General features: G+C 38.4%; 1 protein-coding gene across 2 annotated transcripts in view; it reads left to right on the forward strand.

The window, feature by feature from the left end:
• Positions 1–26,989, forward strand: part of Ano6 (anoctamin 6) — a 196,348-nt gene that overhangs the window by 160,583 nt on the left and 8,776 nt on the right. For both annotated transcript variants that reach the window (XM_047549386.1, XM_047549387.1), the window contains 4 exons: positions 4,335–4,465; positions 10,927–11,132; positions 15,109–15,311; positions 16,668–16,773. In XM_047549386.1, coding sequence (XP_047405342.1) covers positions 4,335–4,465; positions 10,927–11,132; positions 15,109–15,311; positions 16,668–16,773 — 646 coding nt within the window. The remainder of the gene's footprint in view (positions 1–4,334; positions 4,466–10,926; positions 11,133–15,108; positions 15,312–16,667; positions 16,774–26,989) is intronic.

Here is a 26,989-nt window from a genome sequence, read left to right on the forward strand (position 1 = left end):
CCCCATTCTGTAGGCTCTGTCGATGGTTTCCTTTGCTGTGCAGAAACTTTTTAAAAAGTTCTTATCCCACTCTGCAAACAAGGTCTTTTAAACTTATCATACTTCTTTCTCTAGCCTCCTGCCATTCTTCCCTGTCTTCCCACATCACCTACAACTCCCCTTTCCTGATCCTCCCCTCCTGAGCTTTCTTCTGTGTCTCTCCCACGGTCAGGTTTCCGTTCATCCTCCTGTACAGTGTTAATTATAACACTGGATTTCTTCCTCCTCCATCTTTAGGGTGAACCACCAGAGTCTTTCTCTAAACAAAAATATCTCACCTTCCCTTCTCCCACCCTCTTCCTAGAAAGGGATTCTGGCTTTAACTGTGAAATTAATATTTTATAATCCTACTGTGCAGAAAACAACAAATATTAAGATTTTTCCAGATAAGTAAAAGTAGGTCAAGCACAAATAATACTATGTTTGTTTCTATGTGAAAATAAATACAGGGAAAATAAATATACAAGAAAATAGAGGAAAGTCTTAACTCATTTTTTTATTATTAAAGAACATTTTCTAAGCCAAGCATATTAATTATTTAACACTAAGTTTTGATAATTAATTGGCTGGCAGTGAACTATTCTCCAATTTGAAAATGTAGCTGGGAGAGTAGATTTCCTAAACTAATAATGAGAAATTCATACAAAATGAAATTAGTTCATATGAGATGTTTTTAAATAAAGGGTGAATTATATAGTCTGCATGACCTGTTTATATTTTCACTTCAAGTAGGTCCATTGTTAAAAATCACGGTGACCTTTAGATATTTCTACTCCTGGTCTGTTTTAAATCATCTCCCCCTTAGTTTAAAAGCTAGGAATGCCAGGTGTTAGCCAAATTAGAGAATGACTTGGGCTTCTTCTTTGTGTAGGTGCCAGTGTCCTCCTTATAATTTTTCATACAAAATCTTAACATGTCAGTGATATAACTGTCATCTTGCTGCCCAGGACTACACCCATCCCAATAATAGATAGGAAAGGAAAGAAAAGCCTTGTAAGTCAGCAACTGTTTTCATGTCAAGTTAATGTATCAAAAGGAACATGGTGAAATATATATGACTAGGATTCTTGGAACCAGAGAAACAGCATGTCTGGCACTGTGGCCAGGTTCCCCGTGGGGTCTCCCATACCTGGACTGGACCTTGGCATTGAGCAGGCACTTGGCATGAACCATGAGATAGATAAGTACTTCAAATGCTTCAAGTTCAGAGCATCAGTGAATCACAGACTAGGACCCAGAGAACAAGCTTAGAGCCCTTTGACCTTCTAAACACCACTTACTTGAGACATTCCTGGGATTTTATTTCATTCTGTACTTGCAAAAGCCTAGTACAATTCCTGTGTTAAGCATATCACTCTGGAAATTTTTATGATAACATGTTGAGGAAAATAAACATCCAAAATGCATATGGCATTAGTATCTTTTGATGTTTAGATAGTAGATTATTATAATTTTCTTCCTTTCCATGTTTTCTATAATTTCCACAATGAGTATTCACCACTAATAAGAAAAATGAACCATCAGAGGAAAAGGTATCCTTTTGCAAGATGTGGTCTGGCTATAGATGCCCCAGAGACCTACAGTCAGAGGGTCCTAAATGCAGGTAGCCCTCACTACCCACAGTCACTCTTTAAGTTCAAGAACAGTGAACTCAGACATGAAACAGATGCAGATAGTAAGGGATGCTTGGCTTCGAAGCTTTGTAAGTAGGAATACTATAGAATGTTCTAAACATAAATGATCACTGTTTAGTAGGTGGGCTAATTACAATAAAGGAAAGGCCAAAATAAAGGTATAAAGTGCATCATGCCATCTATAAGTACTAAGTAAAGAGCAGCTTATTACAATGAGGTTAGGTTAACATGCATGGAAAATGTTTTAAAGAAATCGTTTTGTAACCACTGCCCTCCTTCTAGCTTTAGCCAGGGGAATAAGAATCTGGTATATTTTTAAAAGTTCTACAAGTGATTCTCACATGTAGTCAAGATTGAAATCCAGTACTAGAGCTGTAGTCCAGTAGAAAACTCAAAAGTCCCAGGGCAACAGTAGATGGATGAGTGGTTCAGCTGAACAAGAGACTTAGAGTGTGTAGCTAGAAAAGAAAACTAGTTGTAAATACTTGTCATATGACCCATGATGAGTTGGGAGACAGAACAGTAGGGACAGAAGCACCAGATGAGTTAGTAATGCAACAAAATAAATGCTTCTTTCGAATCCAAATTATGATGGATTTGGTGCCATACAGAAAAATATCTGCTTCTCTGGGGGACATGGAAAGGACTCAGAGGAGACTGAGACTGGAAGGGAGGCAGAGCAAAAAATAAACCCATAAAAACTAAACCCAGTTATCTGGAGATTAGGTGTCATGAAGGGTGGTGAACATGTGTGGACCTCAGAACTACCTATGTTACAGGCCCCTGGGATGGCTGTAAAACTGCAGATCGAGAACATGCCTCAGTTCCATAGCTGCAGGATAGGAAGCTGCACTATTAGCAACCATTCCACATTTTTCTTCTAAGTACTGAAGTGAAAACCACTGGTCCAGGTGGCCAGGTATCCCCAAGCCAATATTCCCAATAATGTAGGCCAGATTTTCAGTTGGCTTCAGCCAATGTGACCTATGCTGGTCAACAGGAAATCCCATACAGTGGGAATGGGCGTATTAGGAAATGTCCTAAAGCTTTGACCTGTTTTAAATTGTTTAATCCTGACAGCAGCCCTGGACAATATGTGTTTTATCACCTTATTTTCTTTTAACTTTACCAAAGTAAAGCAATGAATGTGGATTCTGATTCAGGGTCATCTGAGTCAAATCTCCTCTCCTTTCTTTAGCTTACTGTTGCCTCTGTGATTTCATCAATGAGATAGACATAGGGAAAGATTGTGAAGCTAGGGCCATGTTGATGGCAGAGCATCTCCCCTGAGTAAGGCCTGGGTAGTGAGTGATCAGGCAGAGTTAGGGCTGGGATGAGTGTCTGTGGGGAATCCCAGCACAGAGAGCCACCTCCATCCTGTCTTAGACTAGTTCGTGTGTGAGCACTGTGTACCCAGGAGGAGGAGCATGATGGCCTGAGTGGATTTCTTGCAGCAAGTCTTTATAGTCCCCTTTGTAAGAATTTGAAATTCACACAAACCTGTTGTTTAATCAGCCAAAGCTTAGCCAGATGTTGTATGTGTACTTGAAGTTGCTTGTTGTTATGGTGCCTCTTCTGATGAACTCCACAAGTAAACCACAAGCTGGCTGTTGCTTGAGGGGACAATGGTTCTTCACACTACAGGTGCACACCTTATTTTACTGCCAACTCAGATTTCTTTTCAGGGCAAATTGCCATTAAAAGTGGGAAAGCATTTATCTAGGCCACAGGGCTTTGAGAGAGAAAAAAGCATGACAACTAAGAGAGAACAGATAGCTCTGTGGGGGAAGTGTCCCATAGTGGGCAGAGCTGCTGCTCCTAGCTCTGCACATGACCTCAACAGGACTTTTCACTTCTCTGGTCCTTAAATTGTTCAGCTTACTGTTAGTCCCATATCATCTAATGAGAACTATTTTATCTAATGTCAATTTGTCACTTTTCTGCTTAGTGCCCTCCTGTGGCTCCTCACTTCCCTCAGAGTTAAAAACATCCAAATGCTCTTAGTAGAGGTCTTTTAGACCCCAGCTCCCAACCCAGCAGCCCTGTTTCCTACTAGCCTTGGACCACAGGAGCCTCCTCTATGCTGTATTTCAAGGTGGAGGCCTGTTCCTGCCTCGGTGTTTACAGTCACTGTTCCTCTTTCAGGAAGCTCTCACCTCTGGTGCTTGACCCTCTGCCCTCCCTCACGTCCTTGTTCAGGTGTCACTCGGGTTTGCCCCTCACCCATACCAGGCATCCCTGAAAAAGTCCAGGTTCTGCTTTATTTTTCTCCATAGCACTTATTGCCAATTCATATATTCTATCTTTTACTTTATTTTCAATGATGATTTCCATATTGGAAAGACCATTTTGAATGAGAGCAGAAATTAAAAAAAAAAAACACAAAGTTAATCAAATGAAAAATATCTTTTTAAACCTCCCACATGAAAACGTGCTAGAAGAAAAAGATAGTAGCCATTACAATTTTGATACATCCAGGAATCTAGGCCTGCTTTTCAAAATATCTGGGGAGTGGAAAGGCAGAAATAAAAAGAAATTTAACATGCAAACAAGAAATTAATTTCTTGGTAAGAATACATGTTCAGATTTGAAATAGCAGTGAAATACTGGTATGACCCTGGTCTAATAATAATCTAATTTCTACTTTGATCTTTTTGGCAGCTGGATCATGAATCTAATTGGACGGTATCACAGAGTTTCAGGATCAGAAAAGATAACCCCACGATGGGAACAGGATTACCATCTACAGCCCATGGGCAAACTGGGCTTATTTTATGAGTATCTTGAAATGAGTAAGTTGTTAGTGAAGTTTTAAGTGATATATAATAAGTTGGAGCATGTTTTAGAGTCCAAAAACATCTGTTATTGAGCCAAATAATTAGCATATTGAAATGAAGAGGAATATGTTTTTCTCTGTTTGATAAAATTATACAATCAGGCTTTCAAATAAGGTGGCTGTGTGTGTGTCTTTGTCAATATTTATGTTGTTTTGAAGATAAAGATTTATTACCATTCAATGAAATGGAAAATTCATTGAGGTACTTCTTTGCCATTAATTCTCAAAACACTCTATGTTGTCTGAGAAACTCAGCAAATATTAGTTGTGGTTTGGCTTTGGCTGGAGTCCATGCAGACACAGCTGTTGGCCAATACACACTTCTGATCCCAAGTTCAAGGCCAGCCTCAGCGTCTTAGTGAAGTCCTCAGCAAATTAGCAAGACCCTATCTCAAAATTAAAATGAATGTGGATATGTGTCAGTGTTAAGGCACCTCTGGGTTCAATCCCCTGTACAAAAATAAAAAAGAAAGAAAGAAAAAAGAGGAAGCTTGTTAGGAGCCTTCAGCTTCATGGCAGAAAGGATTCCAGGTCCCCCTTTCTTCATACCTGGCTCCTGCCTTAGATAGTATATCTATTTCTTCCACTTGGTGGTTTCCACCTGGTTTTTGATTGACCTCAGGAATAGAGAACCTTCTGCTGGTGTGGAATTAAGATTACTTTATCACAGGTCCCCTCTTTCCTGAAAGTCTTTGCCATTAGTGTATTATCTTTTTGGTCTCTGTTCTCCAGTTTAATTTAATTTTGAGTTCTCAGTTTCCTCTAAATGGATGCCTCTCTCAAAATAGATTTCCATAGGAGACACCCTCTTTTCTATTATGCATGACACACTTATAGCTAATAGATGGCCAACAATTTACATGTTTTGTATCTGTGCCCTTTCAGCTAACCACTGCATTGAATTTCAATTTTTTTAAGCTAGGAAAATAGAAAAAGGCACAAAATTTTAGTTGACAGGCCTTGCATTTATGCGTAGGGGTTTTTGTGTTTGAACGGACACCCTTTTGTGTTTCCTATTGACAAGTCTGCAGATAGAGGGTGAATTTTATTAAATCACATCCTATGTATAAAATAATTGCTTTCAAAAGTATACATTATACATGGAAACACATCTGCATCCTTCGGTGAGTAAAAGGTTCATTTTGTGGCTTCTTCAGTCAACAATATTTTGCAGCAGGCCAGGGTCTAATTCGAATTTCTTTTTGTGTTTTGTGCTCAGGTTGTATTAAGGATGTAGCTGCAGTACATAATTTAGAAGCTATATTTATTTATTCTGTTTATTTTCAAAAGTCTACAAGACAATTACCTATTATTTCAAAATGAGTCATAATTATAAATATTTTTTTGGAGCCATTATTGGCATTAATAATAACAACATCCTGGTGCAAAATATCATTTGTTATTTTAACCTCCCTCCCAAAAGAAAACTTAGAAAAACAAAGTTTTCTTCTGCAGGTGATTAATCAAATAAATGCATCAAGAAGAAAAGTTATATATTTGTGCTTTAGGGAGTTGATAAGACTTTTAGTGTTTCACAGGCTTATTAAAATAGTTATGAACTAAATGATTTGGCTTTGTCCTACCCTATAAGAAGAGATAGACTAACAGCTGTTATGAACAGATTTTTAGATTTATTCAATTGTTTTCCAATTATCTAAATAATACCAAATAACTTAGAAAACTTAATCAGTTTCTGAGTATCAGCTTTCTATTATTGTGTATTCAACAGTAGAGTGAATTTGGTTTTTGTCCTTCTAGGCTGTGGAAGATAGAATTTCAAGTGCCTTGTGAATTATTTTTGTTCCTCTAAAAATAAATATTGAGAGCCTTTGGGAATGGCCACACTCTCACAGACCCCTTCATCCCGTTCTCCCCATGTTCACTAATGATACCTCCAGCTACCTCTCTAATTATGGCTCCTGCTGCTTTGGGAAGCCTCTTCCAGCAAAGGACCCCGGAGCCCTCCACCCTTGCTTGGGCATTGCATCAGCCACCATGTCTTTTCCCTTCTTATGTCCCTGAACAATTCCTGCTGAGCATCCGCAGAGCCCCTCAACTTTTCACAGTGCCGTGTGGCTCCCTTCTAGGCCTTAGTGGCACTCATTACCATGACCATATTCATGCCTCTCTCCTGTGGGACCAAGCCTTCTCGAGGTAGCTACCAAGTCTTCTGCATCTTTCAGTTCTACCTAGGAGCTCAGGGACTGGAGCCTCGAATTCAGAAATATTTAAGTGACTTTGGAGATTTCTACAACTGTTAGTTGATCTTACATTTATATTGCTTCACCCATTAACCACCAAGTGTTGTATGGCCTATGATTTTTTGAGTAAAATTTTTATTTCTTAGTGGATTTCCTACCACCCTTTGAAATTATTTGAGTAACTTTGGGATGTTAGCCAAAATTGTCTCCCAGAGTATTGAGTCCTGACTCTGAGAACTTAGATATAGAACGTAAGAGAAATACAATCTGCCAGTATTAAAATCTGGAAGCCATAGATACCATTTTGTACCTCGAGTACCATGCTGTATAGATACCAGTCTCTCAACAACTTGGGACACCTTCCCAGGGGGCAGGTGCCATAGTGAAGTGCACTAAAGTGACAAAGTGACCCCACCTGTCTCTTGTACTGCCTCTTTCATCTTGCTGAGTTAACTTGGTCCATCTCCAAGTTAGTTTTTTAAATCATTAAAACAATGACCTTGACCAATATTATTTTCTCCCTTTAACATCAGCGGTTTCTCCACATCCCCTTGTGCCCAAGCCCTTCCTCTCCTCCTTCCTCTACACACTCACCAGAGCCCCTGCTGCACTCCAGGATTCAGGCCTGCCCTCCTGCATTCCCCATCTCTGTTCCTGCTCACCACCTGCATGATGAGCTTTCCAAAATGACAGCTAGGTAACTGGGGAGGATTTGTAGGCTTCCTGTCTCGTTGTTTACTCAAACACTTTTTGAGCATTTGTTTGTGCCATGTACGCTATCAATTACTCAGGATACCAAGGTAAGACTTGGTTCCTGCCCTCATGGAGCTTAGCACCCCATGAGTGTTAAGAAGAATACAAATTAGACTTCCTGAGCAGGAACTGCTCAATGGAAGTTTGAACTGCATAATGGAAGTTATCTGAAGTATGGTGAAGGGAGTAGATGTTTTATGCACAGAAGTAGACACATTTTAAAGTAAATAGGCACAAACCACTAAATGTTTATTTTAAGAATGACAAACAAAGGATCCATAGGTGGGAATATTAGGTAACCCAGGTCCTTATGTGCTTGACCAGAAACCTTGAATTTTATCATTAAAAAAATAGGGATCTATTAAAATATTGGTAAACAAGAGAATTGTATCATGTTATGGTGAAGAAAACCAGATTACACTAGCAGTAGAATAGAAGATATTCCTTTGGATGGTGTCCATATTTGGTGGGAGAAAGATAATTCATGAGGCTATAGAAGTAACCCAGACAACAAGTGATAAGAGCCCAAATAGAGGGCCTGGGCATAGCAATAGAGACAGGGAGACAGCTTAACAAGTGATAAAGAGGTGATTTGTAGGGAAGATGGTGAATAGACTTGTTAAGACACTTTCCAGGAGACTGAATATTTAGGGTGGGAACAGAGAAAGGAGCTGGTGTCAGAAAGGCTAAAAAGCTGGTTATAGCATGCAGGAGCTCAGAGGAGCCACAGGTGAGCTCATGTAGGTGGATCAAGCATGACTAGCAGGAGTTTCGAGACTGGCAGAGAATTGCCTATGAGTCCCTGGGGAAAAGAAACATTTAAAGGGTGAATGGGGGATGAAAGGCCTCAAAGAGAAAGAAGAAGAGCAGGGCAGGTGGAAGAAATCCAGAACACAGAGCAGATTGAGAATGCTCAGTCGAGATCTGAACATCGAGAAAGGGGCATAATGAAAAATATAAGCAGAAGATGTCATAGCCGAAGCCCCTACTTAATTGCTGGAACTGTAGGAAAAAGTACTATAAACTAAATAGTGCTTTTTTGTTTTTTGGTTTTTGTTTTTTTTTTTTTATATGACTTGGGTTGGCTTTTTCAAATTAAAGTAGAATAAATATCAGGGAAAACATGTTCCATGGAGAAGGGAATATTTGGCTATGTCAGAAACTGACCAGTGTCAAATAAACAGAACTGAATGTGCTTGAACTTTGGAATAAGTGATCAGTGCACAGTTGACAAGAGTAGACCCCATGCAGTGGTGAGGACCACAGCAGAATGTGGGGCTTCAAGGACAGAATGCATGGTGGAGAAATAAACAGTGCATGCTTCAAGAAACTTGACTATAAAGTGAAGAAGGAAGAATTAGCCACAGAGGATCATGAAGTTTCAGGCAATGGTTGTTTGTCTTTACAGTGGTGCTTTTGCCTTACTGAAATGATCAGTCTTTTGTTGTTGGAGGTGGTGGTTTCAAAAGATGCTTATAAAGTTATTTTCATTTGAGTGTCAGAACAGATCACACTGCATTGGTGTTATTCTTTTTGCTTTTTTAAAATATAAAATTGTTAATTCCTCAGGAGTTTTGGGGGGTCAAAAGTAACAGCCTCATACCAGTTTTTCCAGTGACTTAGCTACTTTTTCCAATACTTGAACCCTGATTTTAATTACTTAAATCCCATGAATGTTGATCTGTTTTTTAAAACCATTCTGTTTAATCATACCCTGTATTCATGCACTAGTTCTGCACTGTTTCAATTACAGCAGTATTACAGCCTACTTTAATAACTCCTAGAGCTGTTCCTCATTTTATTATTCTTTTTCAGAACATCCTGTATTAATACTGTCAGTGCAAACATTCCTCCTCTTTGTTACCTGTTACTTATTTCTCTTGAACTCTAGCATCACCTTTCAGCTTTAAAAAAAATCCATTTGGGATTATCAACTAAGTTTGTATTAGAATTTTAAATTATTCTGTGGAGAAAATTTTGATACATCCCAAATTTGAGTCTAGCATATCCTACCATTCATTCAATCATCATTGTTAAGTCAATTATCATAAGTCTGAACATTACCCATTAATTTATTCCCAAGTAGTCTGTGCTTTTGTTGTTATAAATACCTTTTCTCATTTAGATTTTTAACTGAGTTTATTGCTAATAAAATCCTAATTTCTGGCCTTTCTTGGTCAGATCTTGCAACATTGGGCCCTCACTCCAACATGAGAGCTGTGAGCCGTCACCTTCAGTAGGACACACTTGCCTGTATACCACAGTTGACTCTGACCCACTCCCCACATTTGTTGTCCTTTCCTGGCCCCAAAGCCTGATGAGTATATTGAGGTTTAAGTAAGTCAGACGCAGGTACTGATATTGCTAATGTTGCTTCTGCTGCTGACTGACATCACTTACCCTGACCCTTGCTCGTCTGACTTCTATGAGTATGAACTCTTCTCCCTGGCCTGTGCAACTTCCCCATCCTCTCCGCCCTGTCTGCCTTTCTACAACAGATCTTGTTCTCTCAGACCTGAAGCAAATGCCAAACTCCTCATACCTAATCACACCTGCTACAGCCTCACCCAGCCTGACCACAATTGTCTCTGCTCCTTGTCTGAGCAAAGGCTAAAGGGGGCTGTAAATAGTGTTTTCCTGTCCTCCTCCAGTCTCAATACCACAAGATCTGCCAGTTAGAAGAACCCAAAACCAAAAATTTATTTTCTAGGTCTTTGGACTTCTTTCTTTCTTCTTCTTCTCTATGGTATGGCTTACCCCCAACCCCCTGCTGCCCTACTATAGAAGAGTCATGTAAATTACAGAAAAAGAGAAAAGAACTTCTGAGCTCCCATTGGTGTCTTGATATATTGAAACCTATGGATCATAAAAACTTCATGATGAAGATTCCTAAAGGATTATGTCTTATCAAAACACTTTGATCACATATATTTCTGTGATTTGTAATAATGTGGATTCTTCAAAGGCTCTGCCCTTGCATTCAGACTTAGGGGAGCTTGTTCATTTGCATGTTTTCAGCATATTCTCCAACATTCTCCGAGTGCAGCCTTCCCAACAGTACATTTCTTGTTTCTTTACCTTGTTAGATGCTTCCACACCATTCCTTTTCTTTTTTAATCTTAAATCATAATCATCTTCCAGCATTCTTATCTTAACACCAAGAATAAAGTACTTAAAATGTCTCAAGTTTATTACTAGCAAATAGTTGTGGCTGATTAAAGATTTTTCAGTATATCATTCGTATTCAGTGAATATATATGAAACAGGTATACTTAATCATCTTTCCAGAGATCTCATATTTGTGTTTAAATTGTTTCACTGTTGAACAGTAAGTTATTGACCACAGATATGTTTTCTCTTTGGGACTGAGTTCTCTGCCTTTCTCTTTCTTTATAAGAGTAAAGGAAAATGTTGTCTTTCCATTCATCCACCACTCCATGATGTGTGTCCATTCCATTGACAGTTATTCAGTTTGGGTTCGTCACCTTATTTGTGGCCTCTTTTCCACTGGCTCCTCTGTTGGCTCTGGTGAACAACATATTGGAAATAAGAGTGGACGCTTGGAAACTGACCACACAGTTTAGACGCATGGTACCAGAAAAAGCCCAAGACATCGGTGCGTGGCAGCCCATCATGCAAGGAATAGCGATTTTGGCTGTGGTGACCAATGTGAGTAGACCTAGGCTTCAAGGGTTAAGACCTTAAAAAGTCCAAAAATGCATTTGGGTGCTACCTGAGGAATCAAATGGTACTTTATAAGATGGAGGGACAGTGCCAAGTCTATCATGCGTATGAACAACATAGTTGTTATATGCTGTGAAACTATTTTTTAAAAAATATATTTTGTTTGCTTATAATTTTTCTTTATTTACCAAGTTAAGATCACCTTCAGATATTCAATAGTTGCTCATTTGCTAAAATGTTTCAATTAAACAGGAATATGATGTTAATAATAACATTTTTAATCCTCATAACTATAGGAGTTATCAAAAGGTGCTTTTTAAATTTTTTAATTTGTTCTAATTAGATATATGTGACAGCAGAATGCATTTCAATTCATTGTACACAAGAGCATGACTTTTCATTTCTCTGGTTGTATATGATGCAGTCACTCCATTCATTTAATCTTACATGTATATAGAGCAATAATGTCATCTCATTCCACCATCTTTCCCATCCCCATATTCTCTCTCCTCCCTCACAAAAGATGCTTTTAAAATGTAGATGGAATAATATTCATTTAGAGTTAAGACCCCAAAATGAGACCATTCTTTCATATTTTACTATATATTCTAAAATATCAACTTAAAATTTTGATTTGGTGAAGTGTAAGCACTTTGTGCATTCCTGATTGTATGTTACCCTCCTTGTCTCCAGGGCAGTAGTTCTTCAAGTAGCACTCTTCCCACCCTATCCCTTGGGCTTTGCTAGCCACACTGGTCATTAACTGAAGCAGCCTCATACTATGTGTGTGTCCCAGCTATGAAGGGACGTTGTTTTCAGCCTGCATTAATGGATTGTGGACCAGTCTAAAGTCTTGTTTTTTTCCCCACACAGACCAACAGGGAGTTCTCAGTCATAGCAATTTCATGCCAGCCCATCAGAAGATCCCCTTCCCTAGAAATATCCTTAAAACCAAGGCCATTTCTATCTATTTCACTGTCAATCTCACTCCCAGGTTGATTCCCTAACAAAATGATTTTCTAGTTTTTAATTTCTTAAGCCATACTTTCCCTGAGTCCCCAGCCACCTCCCATGAGCCCCTGCAGAAGGAGAACAGACTTTAGCAGTACCTTGGCCAGGCTCTGGAGGAGGGAAGTTCCTGAGTATTGTAGGCTACAGAGTGAGGTAGGCCTGAGCTTTGCTTCCCCGCCTGCAGCTTGAATTGTGTGACCTTGAGTCGTGCATTAGCCATTCAGAGCCTCATATTATCATTGGTAAAATGAATAATTCCCTACACACAACTGAGCGGTTAGAGAATTCAGTGAAATAAAGCACGCAATGCCTGAAACCTGGTCCTTATTGAATGTTACCTGCTCTTGTTTTATCTTAAGTACTTCAAAAACCCCAAAACTGTATTTCACCACATAATTGTTGCTAACATGTTAACAAATATTCAATGCCTCCTAACCTTTCAAAGATTTTTAGTAATAAATGATTTAATACCAGCACAATACTTTTTAGAAAGCTTCATGTGATTGTACCTCAATTTTTTTACAAAAAAAAATAGTATAAAATCTTGCAGTGATTATGCAGTAAAATACAGAATTTTTTAATCAGTCATTATCTAGACAATTGTATACTGTAAAATGAGTTATCTGGAACCAGTTATCACCCCACACACATATACCCCAGAACCCTCAATTTATCTGAATCGCATGCTATCTCTACTTTTTGGAGAAAGTTGCAAATTACACACAGAAACCAACTGAAAGAGTATGACAGTTTCCTTTTGCCCTAATACCCTGAACCTTCAACAACTGCTGTGCTTCAAAATGAAGACTGTTGTTCAGAACTAAGAAAGCAAGGCCTTTCAAGTTACACAGTCATAAAAGAATGGATCTGTCATGTTCAATATGCTGTAGTACACTAAGCAGGGCAGGAACATGGACTTATGGGCTTTAGGAAAATTTTCAGCAAAAAGGTTTGAAACTAAAAGGGTTTTTGTTTGACCTTCAACAACCAGAAAATTCAATTGACTCAAATTCCCCATTCCTCAAGCATTCCAAAGTCTGATTGTATTAGGCACCTTTTCCCAGTATCCATGCCATGGCTCCACTCCATTAGCACAGATGGAGGTTTGCTGCCTTTCCAAAGCTGGTATGTGTGTACACACATGCTGGCTAATTGGTGCTACTGGTTCTTGTCCAACAGCTGTATTTTCTTATAATTTACCCTAGAAAAATTGCTTATTAGATTTGTGTCATTGATCTATGTGTAACCCTTTTCCCATATAGTTAGGATCTATTACACTTCCAAGGTGCAGTATACATAAACACACATGTGTATGTATATCAGTACTAAACATGTATCTGGCATCCCTTCACACATACAAACTCAACCCCTTGAACTCTTAGTGTGTGTTCCACAGCCTATTGTGTATAGAAGGAAGAACAGTCACCAGGGTGAGAGTGGGCATCAAGCAGGAGTTTGGTATAAAATCATTCATTTTAAAGCTGCTGGTTCAATAAATAAGCTGAATTGACATTGCTGTATCATGCCAGAGCATCTGCTATTGAAGACCGATTTTAATTTATTTTGATATAAATGGAAAATTGTATGCAGAACAGCATAGGAAAATGAAGCACACTGCATTTATTTATACTATTGTAGCACATCTCTCAAAGCAGCTCACTTCAAGACAGAAAGGTATCTTGTCAGAAGACAATACAATTATCTTCCTCATTGGAATTTTTGTAGCTTCCTGAAGCACATCTGCAAGTGATAGCCAAGTTAAATAGCAGGAGAATTTAATCTATTGAAATCTGGGAAAAGGTAACACATTCTAGCCTCACCTCATTACTGACAGACAAGCATACACACACACGGATTTTTCACATTGGAGGGAATGACAAACTTGTTCTAGTGGGGGAAATTTAGCAATAGAAAAATTCCTTGTTTTTCTTGCTTTACCTGAGATCTTGTTTGTTGGTTTGTGGTCTCACTGTGTCTAAACCATATGTTTAGATGACTGCTATCAAAAATCATGTTGAACCCCAAACACGACTACCTCATTTAGCTTTGTTTATTCACATAGAATTTGGTTTAAAGTATATTCTATCCCTTCTTCTTTAAAACCAAGTTTGGAGGCTTAAACACTAGATCTAACAAAACTGGCATTACTAGACTATGTGAATGAACGACCCCTATATAATTTTTTATCACTTACATTCTATTAAAATAAAAAATTTTGCTTTCTATTGACCACATAAATAGAAGAATATATTAAAAGTCTAAAATACGTCATACCATGAATTATTTTAAAGGTTGACTTGTCTAAACAAGTTAAGATACTATGGGTGGAGGGAGGTGTGAATTTAAATGCCATTGTTTATATTTAGATCAGGGAAATATATTTTATGCAGTTTACCTTCTATTTTATGAGAAGCAAGTTAAAAAATTAGTTTTGTATCAATTATTCTATAAAGGAATCATAGAAAAACATTATTTTCATAATGTTGATCTATTTTATCTACCACAGTGCTCTAAATCCAAATCATGAAAGACTAATACCAAGTAGAACCCTCAAGTTGACTGAATATTATATTCCAACTTTTGAAAGATTATAATATGTACAAGCAACTCAAGTTATCCATAATATCCTAGTCTATAATTATTTTTAGTAAGTGGTATTTATTATATTTAAGAAGCATAATAAGAGCTATCAGATCTTAGCACTTGAATTGTAGACCTTTCCTTAGAATTGAAGACCAAAAAGAAAGTAATATTCTACTTTAAAACTTTACTGCTCAAAGATTTTAGGACATTCACTATATTCATTTTACACTTAAGAAGGAAGATTTCTGAATCTGTTTTCAAAAAAAAAAAGCAACTTGATGAAAATAGTAATTCTGGCATATTGTAATCATAGCAATAAAAGCTCTAATTAATTAATGCTTTCCTTTTTGTTTTCCTCTCGACATAGGCCATGATCATTGCTTTTACCTCAGACATGATCCCCCGCCTGGTGTATTACTGGTCCTTCTCCATCCCCCCCTATGGGGACCACACTGACTACACCATGGAGGGGTATATCAACAACACTCTCTCCATCTTCAACATTGCAGACTTCAAAAACAAAAGCAAAGGAGATACATTCCTTGGGCTCGGTGACCATACCACATGCAGGCAAGTTCAGCTACCCATTTAAAAAGTCACTTCTTGAGAAGGGCTTGTGTGTGTGTGATTTAAATCAAATTGCTAGAGACATTTTCCCCCATAGCTTTCTCTTCAATTAAACTAAAAAGATATTAAAGTTAATGAAGACAGATTTGGACTTTTAAACCAAACCATAAAAGGAAGAGTGAAAGATCAGAGTTTCATATGATTTCAGGAAAACAGATCCAGGGGAAAAATCTTACATCTCAGAAATGGAGAAACTTCAAGACTTCCAGAAATTAAGATCATTCAATTGTTACACGAATTTATTATTCAAGAACCATCTGAAGATAATGATAATGCATGAGAACCTTCATTTAACAAACATGTAAAGATAAAACATTTAAATACCTAACAATTTCCTCAAAGTATTCCAAAGTTCTCTGCATTTTTTTTGTTGTTATTGTTTTTTAATATTGTTTTAGTTGTAGATGGAATAATACCTTTATTTTTATGTGGTGCTGAGGATGAACCCAGTGCCTCACACATGCCAGGCAACCACCTACCACTAAGCCACAACCCTAGCCCCTCTGCATTGGTTTTAATGACCAGTAAGATGAACTGTGGACAGTAAATACCACTAAATTGCCAGTTGATAGAATGTAGACTATAGAGCTCATAGAATTTTTATTTTCAATCATAGAATCCTACACCTAAAGGAGGCTTTAAAATGCCTTTAGTCCAGTTCTTCAAAGACTTCACTGATTCAAGTTCTCAACACTACTAAGCAGCCAGAGATAAGCCCAAAATAAATGTTTCCAAGTTATACTTGATACATCCTCTTTAGAATCCTACACTTAGCCTGCTTACTTTTCTTTATATAATTCTAAACAGTAATTCAACTCTTCTAGGTCTACAGCAATAATACAGGACATCTGACAAGGAATTAGGTTAAAAAGTCATGATGAGGAGGCAGTGCTCTGTACAGAGAGATGGCCCTATGACTGAGTAAACCTAGATAATATTATATTAATAATTAGCAAATGCAGTCCTGAAAATAGGCTAAATTGTCTTATACTCTTTTCAGAATGCAAGGATAAATCCCTGACCAAAATACATAATTTTTTTAAAAAATAGTTTTGTTCTCTTACAGAGATGGATTCTTTTGACATATTGCCATTATTTTCTGAATACATGTTAAATGAGTTATTACTGCAGTGAGTTTTTTCCCCTGAGGGTTTTGTGTCCAAATTGAGATCTAGGAGAAAATTTATGATGCTCAACTTAAAAGAACATCACACTAAATATGACTCCTTTTTAAAATAGAGCCCTTGTTTATTTGATGAAAAGGATTTGTCTCCTAATATACCTCCATTTTGTTTTCAGGTATCGTGATTTCCGAAACCCACCTGGACATCCACAAGAATATAAACACAATATCTACTATTGGCATGTGATCGCTGCCAAGCTGGCTTTTGTCATTGTCATGGAGGTAGGAAAGTGTACTTTGAAATAGTTTCTAAGACTGCATATTTGCAGACACTGTTTTTAAAGTGCTGTTAAATCTACTTCAAATGCATAATCTTTTCTTATTGCTTGGTAATAATTATTTTTAGGAGATGAATTAATCAAGTTTGGCCTGAGAATAGCCATAGTGCTCTTAATTAAATGAAATTGGTTGTCTGCTTTAGAAGTTAAAAAACATATATAAGGGGGATTTAATTTCATTTGATACAGTATTAAATAAGGATCTTTTTTAAAATTTGGGGGCACTGAGCAGCATATTGAACTGTGACAGGGCTTAAAATAAGTAAGATGTGAACTTTCCCTGTAAGGAAATTTAATCGTTATTATAAATTCATTCAGCCTATTGTTTTTATTCAATTATTGCATTTTCATAATATGCCAACTTTTAAGTTCTTAATATCTCTAAAATTAACTAGCTCTAAAAACTGACAGCTATTAATTATCAATTGCTCTAGCCAACTTCTTTTTCAGTGAATAACAATTACCAAATTACAAAGCCTAGAAATTTATTTGATCGGTGTTTACATTTAGCTGCAAGAGGCAAAATTTATCTTTAGTGGCTTAAATAAACCAGGGTTGATTTGTTTTTGACATAAAAAATTGAGGCTTCATAATTTGATTTATAAAGAAAAAAACACATAGAAGAAAATGTATAATGGATGAGATGAAATTTTTCCAGAATAGATTGAAAGATCAGTTTACAGAGCAAAAAGCATGGTCTATTTCAAGCAGAATAAACAACAAGGAACACACACTTATACATATTGTAAAGAAAATGCAACCCACCAAAGATAAGATTGAAACCAGAGAAAAGAGACAGATGACCGACAAAGAAAACTAAAATTAGAATGAGAGTAGATCTTGTAACAGCAACAATGGGAGCCAGAAGAGAGTAGTCCAGTATCTTCCAAGTGCTAAAGAAGGCAGCACTTTCCACAGTGAAAACACCAGGACATATGGTTTTATAAGAGTGAAACCAAGCTTTTTAGAACAGATTATTTCAATCTTGTACAAACTCCTTCAGAGGGCAAAAAAAGAAGAAATACACTCCAACTCATTTGGTGAGGTTGAGAGCAGCTTCGATCCTAAAATCAGACAAGAATAGAAAGAGGAAGGAAAATTAGGGCCAATCTCACTCATTTCACAGATGCAAAAATCCTTTTAGAATGTGTAAGCTAAATCTTCCAATATATTTTTAAAAGATACATCACACCCTATTGGCTTTAATTCAGAAATGCAAGAGTGACATAACATAGAAAATCCACTCATCTATAAATATTACCTACCTCTAAAAATAAAAAGTGAAACATCTCCTACATCATTATCATTTTCCATCATTATCGAATACACTAGTTTCTCTCCATCCTATTTACCTCCCTAGTTCTGTTTCATTTCTTATTCGTGGACAGTGCCTTTAAATGAGTTGTCAGTGCTTGCTGGTCCCTTCTTCCTCTCCCTCTCTTTCCTACGCCCATGCTTTCACCCCCTCCATTGCACTGGAACTGCTCTTGCCAGAATTACTGATAGCTATCGTGTTTGTGAATTCCTGTGATCATTTCTCCACCCTCACACTACATAACTCATTAGCAACATTTGACACCAATGATCAATCACTCACTCCTTGAAACTTCACGTGGTTCCCAGGAAAGTACATTTTTTAAAAGCAGTAAAAATAAATAGACAGATGAGGTTATATAATAATATAGTGGTTCAATTCAACAAAAGGAAATAACTATGAATTGCACCAAATATTGTAACATCTAAATATAGAAAGCAAATATTAATATACCCTCTAGAGACTGCAATACAATAATAGTAGGGGACTTTAATGGCCCATTTTCAGCAATAGATTATATGGGCAGAAAATCAACAAAGAAAGAGCAGATTTAAAGACTAACAGGGCCTAACCGACATCTACAGAACATTACATCCAACAACTGAAGAATGCACATTCTTCTCAAGAGTGCATGAAACATCTTTTCAGGCCACGAGTCTTAACAAATTTTTAAATATTAAAATCCTATCAAGTATCATTTATTATAATGCAATAAAATTGGAAATCAAGTGTACAAGTACATGGAAATTAAAATACATACTCCTGAACAACTGATGGATTAATAAATAAAGCAATGATAATGGAAACACAACATACCAAAATTTATGGGATACAGCAAAAGCAGTACTAAGAGGAAAGTTTAGAGCAATGTGCCTACTTAAAAATAGCAGAAAACTCTCAAATTAACAACCTATCATTGCATCTCAAAGAACTAGAAAAACAAAAACAAAATGCCAGATAAGAAGGAAACAAAAAACAGCAGAAAGAAAATAGAAAATTCAGAAACAGTATAAAAGACCAATGAAATGAAGACTTGATTTTTTTAAACAGATGAACAAAATTGACAAAATCTTAACTAGAATGAAGAAGAAAAAAAAAAAAAAAAAAAACACTTGAGTCTGAAACAAGACAAAGATGCCCACTTTCTCCACTTTTATTCAACACAGTGCTAGAAGTCCTAGGTGGAACAATCTGGCAAGAGAAAGAATTTTGGGCATCCAGATTGGAAAGTAGGAAGTCAGTTTGTCACTTCACAGACAACACACTCTCATAAGTGCACAAGGTTCAGTTGCAAGATGGATCCTAGATAGGTGGACACCTCAGTCATCCAGTGTCTCAAAAATAGGCTCTTCTGAAATGTGGGCTGTGTACCTCTTATCTTGTTTACATAGGTCAGTGAGAATCGCAGTCCAGTAGATTTAACAAAGACACAGTAATCAAAGTTTCTGTGATGATTAGAGTAGCTCGTGTCTGGTGTTCGTTGCAGTCAGCATTTCTGGCAAGCATCCTTCCAGGAGCGACCTTTTCCTGTAACTTGGGACTACAGAGTGCTTGGGAAGGGATGGTTTTGTACATTCCTAGCTAACTTCAGTGTGCGGTTGATCTTAAAGTGATAGAACAAGCAGGAGCAGAGAGCAACTTCTGAGAAGTGGGTCTCAATCAGTAGTGGGGCTTATGTGTTCCTTCAGTTCCCACTGCCAGTTTAGTGTGTTCCACCACAGAGTGTTCTGTGCATGGGGCATTGCCATCATGTGGGCACTCCTGCTGGGCGGGATTGGCAAAGGGAAACAGGGGCCCAAAGGGTGGAACAAACTGGCCTGGTTATCAAAGAAACCTTTTGAATTTCTCTTCTTGGCTGAGCCAGGGCAACTAATTTTGAAGTTTTGTAATATCATGGCCTTCTGGCCCCCTGGGATAGCAAGTCTTAAAAGACACTTGTAATTGGGACATTATTTTACAGCAACAATAAATCCCATAGCCTAAGAGTAATTCTGTGCACACAAAATCCAGTAGAAACATCTCTAACTTTTACCACCAAGCATTTCCCCCAACCAAGATGTGAACCATGCATTTAGGTTGAATCTTGATTCATCGGTTGTGGCCTCTACCTGGGCATGTAAGTCCTGCAAGGACCAGAGAGACACTTCCCAAATTATCTGGGATATACACATAAGATTCAGTTTTTATGATAACACAAGTTTTCCCTTGGGCTGCTGTTAGAATGTTGAATGCTATTGAATCTTAGAGAAGTGCCTTTCTCATTAAGGCCACTTCAGTGTTGAGCAGAAAAATTCCCTTAGAGCTGTCATTTAAGTATCTGAGTCAAATTATTCAGTTTCCATATGCCACGTCACATCCTCCAGGCCAATCTAGGGCATAAAGATTGATGGCAGGTGATCACTCCAGAGGAGAGATCAGCTGGTTGACTCAACATCCCTGAACCCAGAGGTACCCCGTAGTGCATGTCCCCTACCACCCTGGGGGAACCTGTGTCCACAGATTGGTCCCATATAACCACTGAGTTTTTTTTGGTGCTGGCCATCTCACCCCCAGTCTCCATACCCAGGTTGTTGCAAACCAATCATTTTCTTTTAAGATTACAATGTGGTTGCTGTTTTGTTCTGGAATTCATCCCCATACTCATGTGGTGTTTGGCCATAGGTCATGAAAGATGTCTCTGTTCCCAACAGAGCCTTTTGATTCAGTTGACCCACAGTTGGTGTAAGCCATATACAACCATCTCAAATTTGAAAATATCCATCCTTATATCTATGATTGTTAGGTAATGTGTTTGCATATTTTATCCTGGATTCCTTTCATTGGGATTCAGCCAGGGACCACATCTTGATTTGGGTCTTGTCCTCCTGTGGCCTGGTTACTAAAAACTGTTATTGATAGACTAATAAGTTACATTCAGATTAGAAGTACAGTTTACTATCATTTTATCCTTTTGTTATTTAATGAAATATTGCATCTTATTTCAGTCCTTGCCTTGCAAAGGAGACACCCACCAAGGCAACCCGAGGTGCTTTATAAAGACAATAACTGTGGACCCAACAAGTACCTTCTATAAACTTTCCTAAGAAGGTGTTTAGTTCTTTGTGGATTAAAACAATGAAAACAGCCTAGACAATTAAAACTCTTCCTATTCCAGTGATCATCATTTGGTACAATTTCTATTGATGGTCTTTGTGTCCTGTCTCTCTGAAACAGCAGTTCAGATCATCTGCACGTTATCAGAAGTAGTCAGTCTTGTTCTCCCTGTCTCCTTGATGTCCAGTAATTTCACCTGAGCACAATGGATTCATGGTTTGATTCCTGCCAGTTCTAAGGAAGACTGAGCATGTTGTCCATTTGGCATTGAGTTGGTTATCTGGATTCTGTTCCCTCCACATCTTTAAGAGGACTGTATTTTCAGATTGGAAGTCATGCGATAGGACATCAGAGGCATAAACTGACAAACTCATATTTAGAAGTTAGTGCAGCAATTAAGGATTTAACATCTTACAAGTTGTTCCTTTTCAATATAATCAAGTAACCCACAGATGAGGCCTGACATGGTCTACCACACAGAATTTCAAAAGGACTTAGACCTTACTTCTAGGGATCACATGTATCTGTGACAGAACAATGGGTAAAATTTTATCCCATGTCAGGTGAATCTCCTGACAATATGGTGATGATCTTTTTAAGGTGTGATCCATTTTGCCGATTTTTCCTGTTGACTGTGGTCTCTATGCTGAATGCACTTTCTATTTGAATGTCCAAATCTTCTGAAACCTGTGCATGATTTTTTAAGTGAATGCTGTTCCATAGTCATTTTGTATGGTTTTTGGCAGTCCATATCGTGGTATAATTTCCTTTATTAGAACGTGAGCCCTTTCTCTGTCTGAATAGGGAAAACTTCTACCCATTCTGAGAACATGTCCACAGATACCAAAGTTAAGATACTCCTGGCATCCGAGTAAAATAAATCCCCAGAAGACAGTCTCCCCTTTCTGGGTGCCCTACGTTGCACTCTGGGCTGCAACGAGTGTGTTTTGTGCAGATCAGACCCTGTGGTAAAGAGTCCACTATCACAGACCAAGGCCAGTTTGTTTTATAGCCACTATGATGTGTGTCCAAAGTAGGTTCTGTGGTGTATTTAAGACAGAATACAGGAAAGCTTTAGGTATTAATGGTATATCTTTTTCATCACATTTCCCATCCTTGAGGGGGATCATTAATAAAATACCAATCTTGCCCTTTTGCAGTCCTCTTCTAAGTATCTGGGTGCAAATTCTGATGAGGTTATTTGGGGGCAGGAGGGGCCTATTGTTACAGTGTTTGTTCTACCGCTCATTTTACTACTTGATTGGCCAGTTTCTCTTCTTCACAACTATCCCCTTTCTGATGAGCAGGGCAGTACCTTATTGAGACCTGCCAAGGTTTGCTCACTGCTCCTTGAAAACTAAAATCTGAGATGCATATTTTATGTCCATGTTGTTGGAGGTCAGTAGTTGCCGATCCTTCTGAATAACCCCGTGTGCACGAGCAATCTTGAAGGCATAGAGTCAGCACAAGTATTGACTCATTTGTTCTCCAGCACAATCAGGGCTCTAGTGCGTACGGTACGTTCCAAGTCCCAGGTGGCAGGACACCTGCTTCACTTGTCCCTTGGACAGTTACTACCACATACCCTGCATGTCTCTCACTGTGTTCCATGAAGCTGTGCCATCAGTGAAGGGCTCTGTGCCCCAGTCTTTAGAGGTTGATCAGCCAAACCTAACCTGCTCACCTCAACCGTCTTGACTTGCAGACAATCCCTGCAAGCTGGAATCCTTCCTGTGTTACCAGGTAATAGGGTGGCTGAATTTAAAGTAGGGGGACACCAGTAACTTAACATTAATATCATCCAGAACAGTGACCTGGCTTCTGCCCATCCTTCCTGCCAGTAGCTACCTTTTGCTCAGGCAGAGTTAATCCATGATGGAGCACATGCCGTGGTGGGTTGCACCAGTAGGAACTTGTCAGCCTCTTATAACTATTCACAGGTGGCTGCAACCGCCCTCAGGCAAGGCGGCTGTCCTGTAACAGGCTGATCTGATTGCTTTGAAAAATATGTCACCAGACACAGGTTGATACTCCATTAAGAGTAAGCACTCCGAGCCCAGTTCCTTGTTTTTCCATCTACATGCAAATTGAAGGGCTTATCTAAGTGTGGCAAGCCCAAAGTGGTATTTAGGTCTGAGTTTGAGTGTCAGAAGCCTATCAGTATTCAGGAGTCCAAACTAAAGGCTAGAATCTCTTCCTCATAGGCTTGATGATAAGGCCAAAATTTATTATCTAGATTTAACAGAAAACCCTGCAATTGCTGTTGGGTACAGAAGTCTTTAAGCAAATTATAGCTCTTTTTCAGTCTAGTAATACCTCTCTCTGGCCTTTTGACATAGTGAAACCCAGATATACTGCATTTTGTTTACATATTGAACCTCATTCTGGGACACATTATATCTACTCTCAGCTAGGTGACTGAGTTCTACTGTGTTAGTTAGGTACCAGTGGGTGAATGTTCAAGTCACTATCATTTGTAACCCTCAAGTCCTGAACAAATCTCTGCTCATCTGAATAAGTTTTTTAACTAGAAGAATTGGAGCATTGTAAGGCTACTTTCAGAATCGAATCAAATTTATTTATATATATATACATACATATATATGTGTGTGTGTATTATACACACAATCTTTTTTTCTAGTTACACATGACAGTAGAAATGCACTTTGACACATAAATGGAGTGTAACTTCTCATTCTTCTGGTCGTACATAATGTAGCCATATGCACATAGGGGTAATAATGTCAGATTCATGCCACTATCCTTCCTACCCCCAGGTCCCCTGCCTTCACTCTACCAAATCCAAACTAACTCTGTTCTTCTCTAGCCACAGTCCTTATTGTGAATTTGCATCCGCATATCAGAGAAAACATTTGGCCTTTGGTTTTTTGGGATTGGCTTATTTCACTTAGCATGATATTCTATGGTTACATTCATTTACCAGCAAATGCCATTATTTCATTCTTCAAGGCTGAGTAATATTCCATGTGTGCATATATATCACATTTTCTTTATTCATCTGTTGAAGGGCATCTAAGTTGGTTCAATAGTTTAACTGTTGTGAATTGAGCTGCTGTAAACATTGACACAACTATGTCACTGTAGCATGCCTATTTTAAGTCCTTTGAATATAAACCAAGGAATGGGTTAGCTGGGTCAAATGGTAGTTCCATTCCAAGTTTTCTGAAGAATTTCCATACCACTTTTCATAGTGGTTGCACCCATTTGCAGTTCCACCAGCAATGTGTAAGTGTACATTTTCACCCACATCCTCGACAACATTTATTGTTACTTGTATTCTTGGTAATTGCCATTCTGACTAGTGAGATGAAATCTTAGTTTTGATTTGCATTGATTGCTCTCTTGCTAGAGATGTTGAAAATTTTTTCATATATTTGTTGATCGATTGTATTTCTTTTGTGAAGTATCTGCAGTTCTTTAACACCAAAAAAAAAAAAAAATCTGTCAATAAATGGGCTAAGTTTTTTGAGTTCTTTATATATCCTGGAGATTAATGCTCTACCTGAGGTGTGTGTGGTAAAGATTTTCTCCCATTCTGTAGGCTGTTTTCGCATTATTGTTTCCATTGTTGAGAAGAAACTTTTTAGTTTGAAATTAGCCCATTTATTGATTCTTGATTTTACTTCTTTCACTTTAGGAGTCTTGTTAAGGAAGTCAGATCCTAAGACGACATGGTGAAGATTTGGGCCTACTTTTTCTTCTATTAGGCACAGGGTCTCTCTGTTCTAGTGCCTAAATCTTTGATCCACTTTGATACACAAAACTTTGCAGTTTTGTGCATAGTGAGAGATAGGGATTTAATTTCATTTTGTTACATATGGATTTCCAATCTTGCCAGAACCATTTGTTGAATTATATTTTTAAAGTGTTCAAAAAACCAGCTGAATGTCCCTTCAAGCTTCCTATTTCAGTAAGTATCAAGCTTTGGGTCCCCTGCTGTACCTTTAATGCAATCTGTACAGGTTATATATTCTCAGCCCTTCCTGGCATGCCCATTGTCCAGACTTCGGGTCTTACCTTTTTTCAATTTCTGGAAGCATTTATTCTTAAACTTGGAGAAACTTGTATCTCTAATTATCCTGAGAAGTTTACTCAGGCATTTAGTTTGCCCAAAGGGCATAGCCTAAGAGGGGTATCAGATACTCCAGTACATACCGAAAACTGTTTTGTAGTTGTATCTCCTAATTGACATTCCAGTTTCTGAAGAAAGGACCTACTTGAGCTTCACCTGATGCCTCAGTGATCATAGTAGAGATCTTAGCTTTTTCCTCAATCTAGTATTTAATCCTGAGTAAGTAGACCTGCATCCAAAAGAAAGTTAATTGACTCCCACTCTTAGTTGTACATGGGGCATTCAAGTTGACCAAATCAAATCTGTAGGAGCCTCAAGTCCTCCTCAGTTCCCCTCCAACCCCGTCTCCCTCACCAACCTCTGAGGAGCGAGCTCCTATCAACTTTTGTTTCCTTGGGCAGTGATTCTTCCAGTAAGTTTTTCCAGTTAGTTTTTAACCTAGGACACACAGACCTTATTCCTAAGACCTTTTTCCTTTCTTAGGTCATCTTCTTCCTCCAAAAGCCAGGTGTAGCCACTTGGCATTTGGTTTCTTGCTTTCGGCATTGTTCTCCATTGTTGAAAACCTTTAGGCAATCCCTGCTGGGCGAGAGGGACTCATCCCCAGCGCACCATCTGTCTTTTTAAATTTCTTTAATATGTACAGGGAACTTTGCCCTATGAAAGTCATGGTTATCATATCCAGATTGTCTGGGTTTTCTGAATCCACATCTGTGTAACACTGGTAGGCTTGATAAATTTGCCCTTGAGAGAGTCTTGCCAGGTTTTTGTAAGACCTCTCGGTACCTGATGGAGACTTTGTCTCAGAGCCACCAGGCTCAATCCTGCCAGGATATAATGACAGTGATGACTTAGTAGGGTCCTCCCATCTGCTTTATTTGGGTCCCCTATTCAGCTATAGGGTCCACCTCATTTGTCTCCAAGGTATTAGCAGGATCCTCCACATGGAGGCTGTGTGCTCCCTGGCTTTGTCTGTGACCATCTTCCTTTCCTATGAGCATGCTGTTCTTCAGAATATGAATCTACCCACTTCAAAATGGAGGAAAAGAATTCAGTCTTGCAGACAGGCTCTTAGGAGGGGCTGTTGTTTTCCCAATTAAATCAGAAGTGGAAATGGGCTATGCATCCTTACATATCTAGTGGGTTGCCACCAAACACTTACCCCTACAGGTTCTTGTCACAATGGAAATGGCCCTACTACAGAGGTGGCACCTGGACCGAAATGAGTACCTTGCTGTGTCAGGAGGGAGAAACTCATCCTGAAGCTCCTAATTACATTACAGACTACATACCTTAGGCAGGAGAGCCTGCCTTCTTGGGAGCGAGGGAGCAGTTGGTGCTGGTCACCAGCAGAGGGCGAGGTGCTGCAGCTGCGGTAGGATCCCGTGCCCCAGCAGCTGCGTGTGGTGCTTCCAAAGGTGCGGGGGGGCTTTAAGTTATTAATATCATCTCCCTCCAGACTTGCCATCGAGTAATACGGGTGGGGTCTTACCTGGCCTCTGAACAACAGTAGTGTTCAACACATCCTTCCCTTTCTCCTAATAACATGGAAGCTTGTACATAAGGAACTTCATCCTTTTCTCTTTTGTAATACAAATCTAATTATACTACAGTATTATGAGTCACTTTTCCCCTGACTCCATGACATATTGTGACCAA

Source organism: Sciurus carolinensis, chromosome 4 (assembly GCF_902686445.1).
Source record: "Sciurus carolinensis chromosome 4, mSciCar1.2, whole genome shotgun sequence".
NCBI lineage: Eukaryota > Metazoa > Chordata > Mammalia > Rodentia > Sciuridae > Sciurus > Sciurus carolinensis.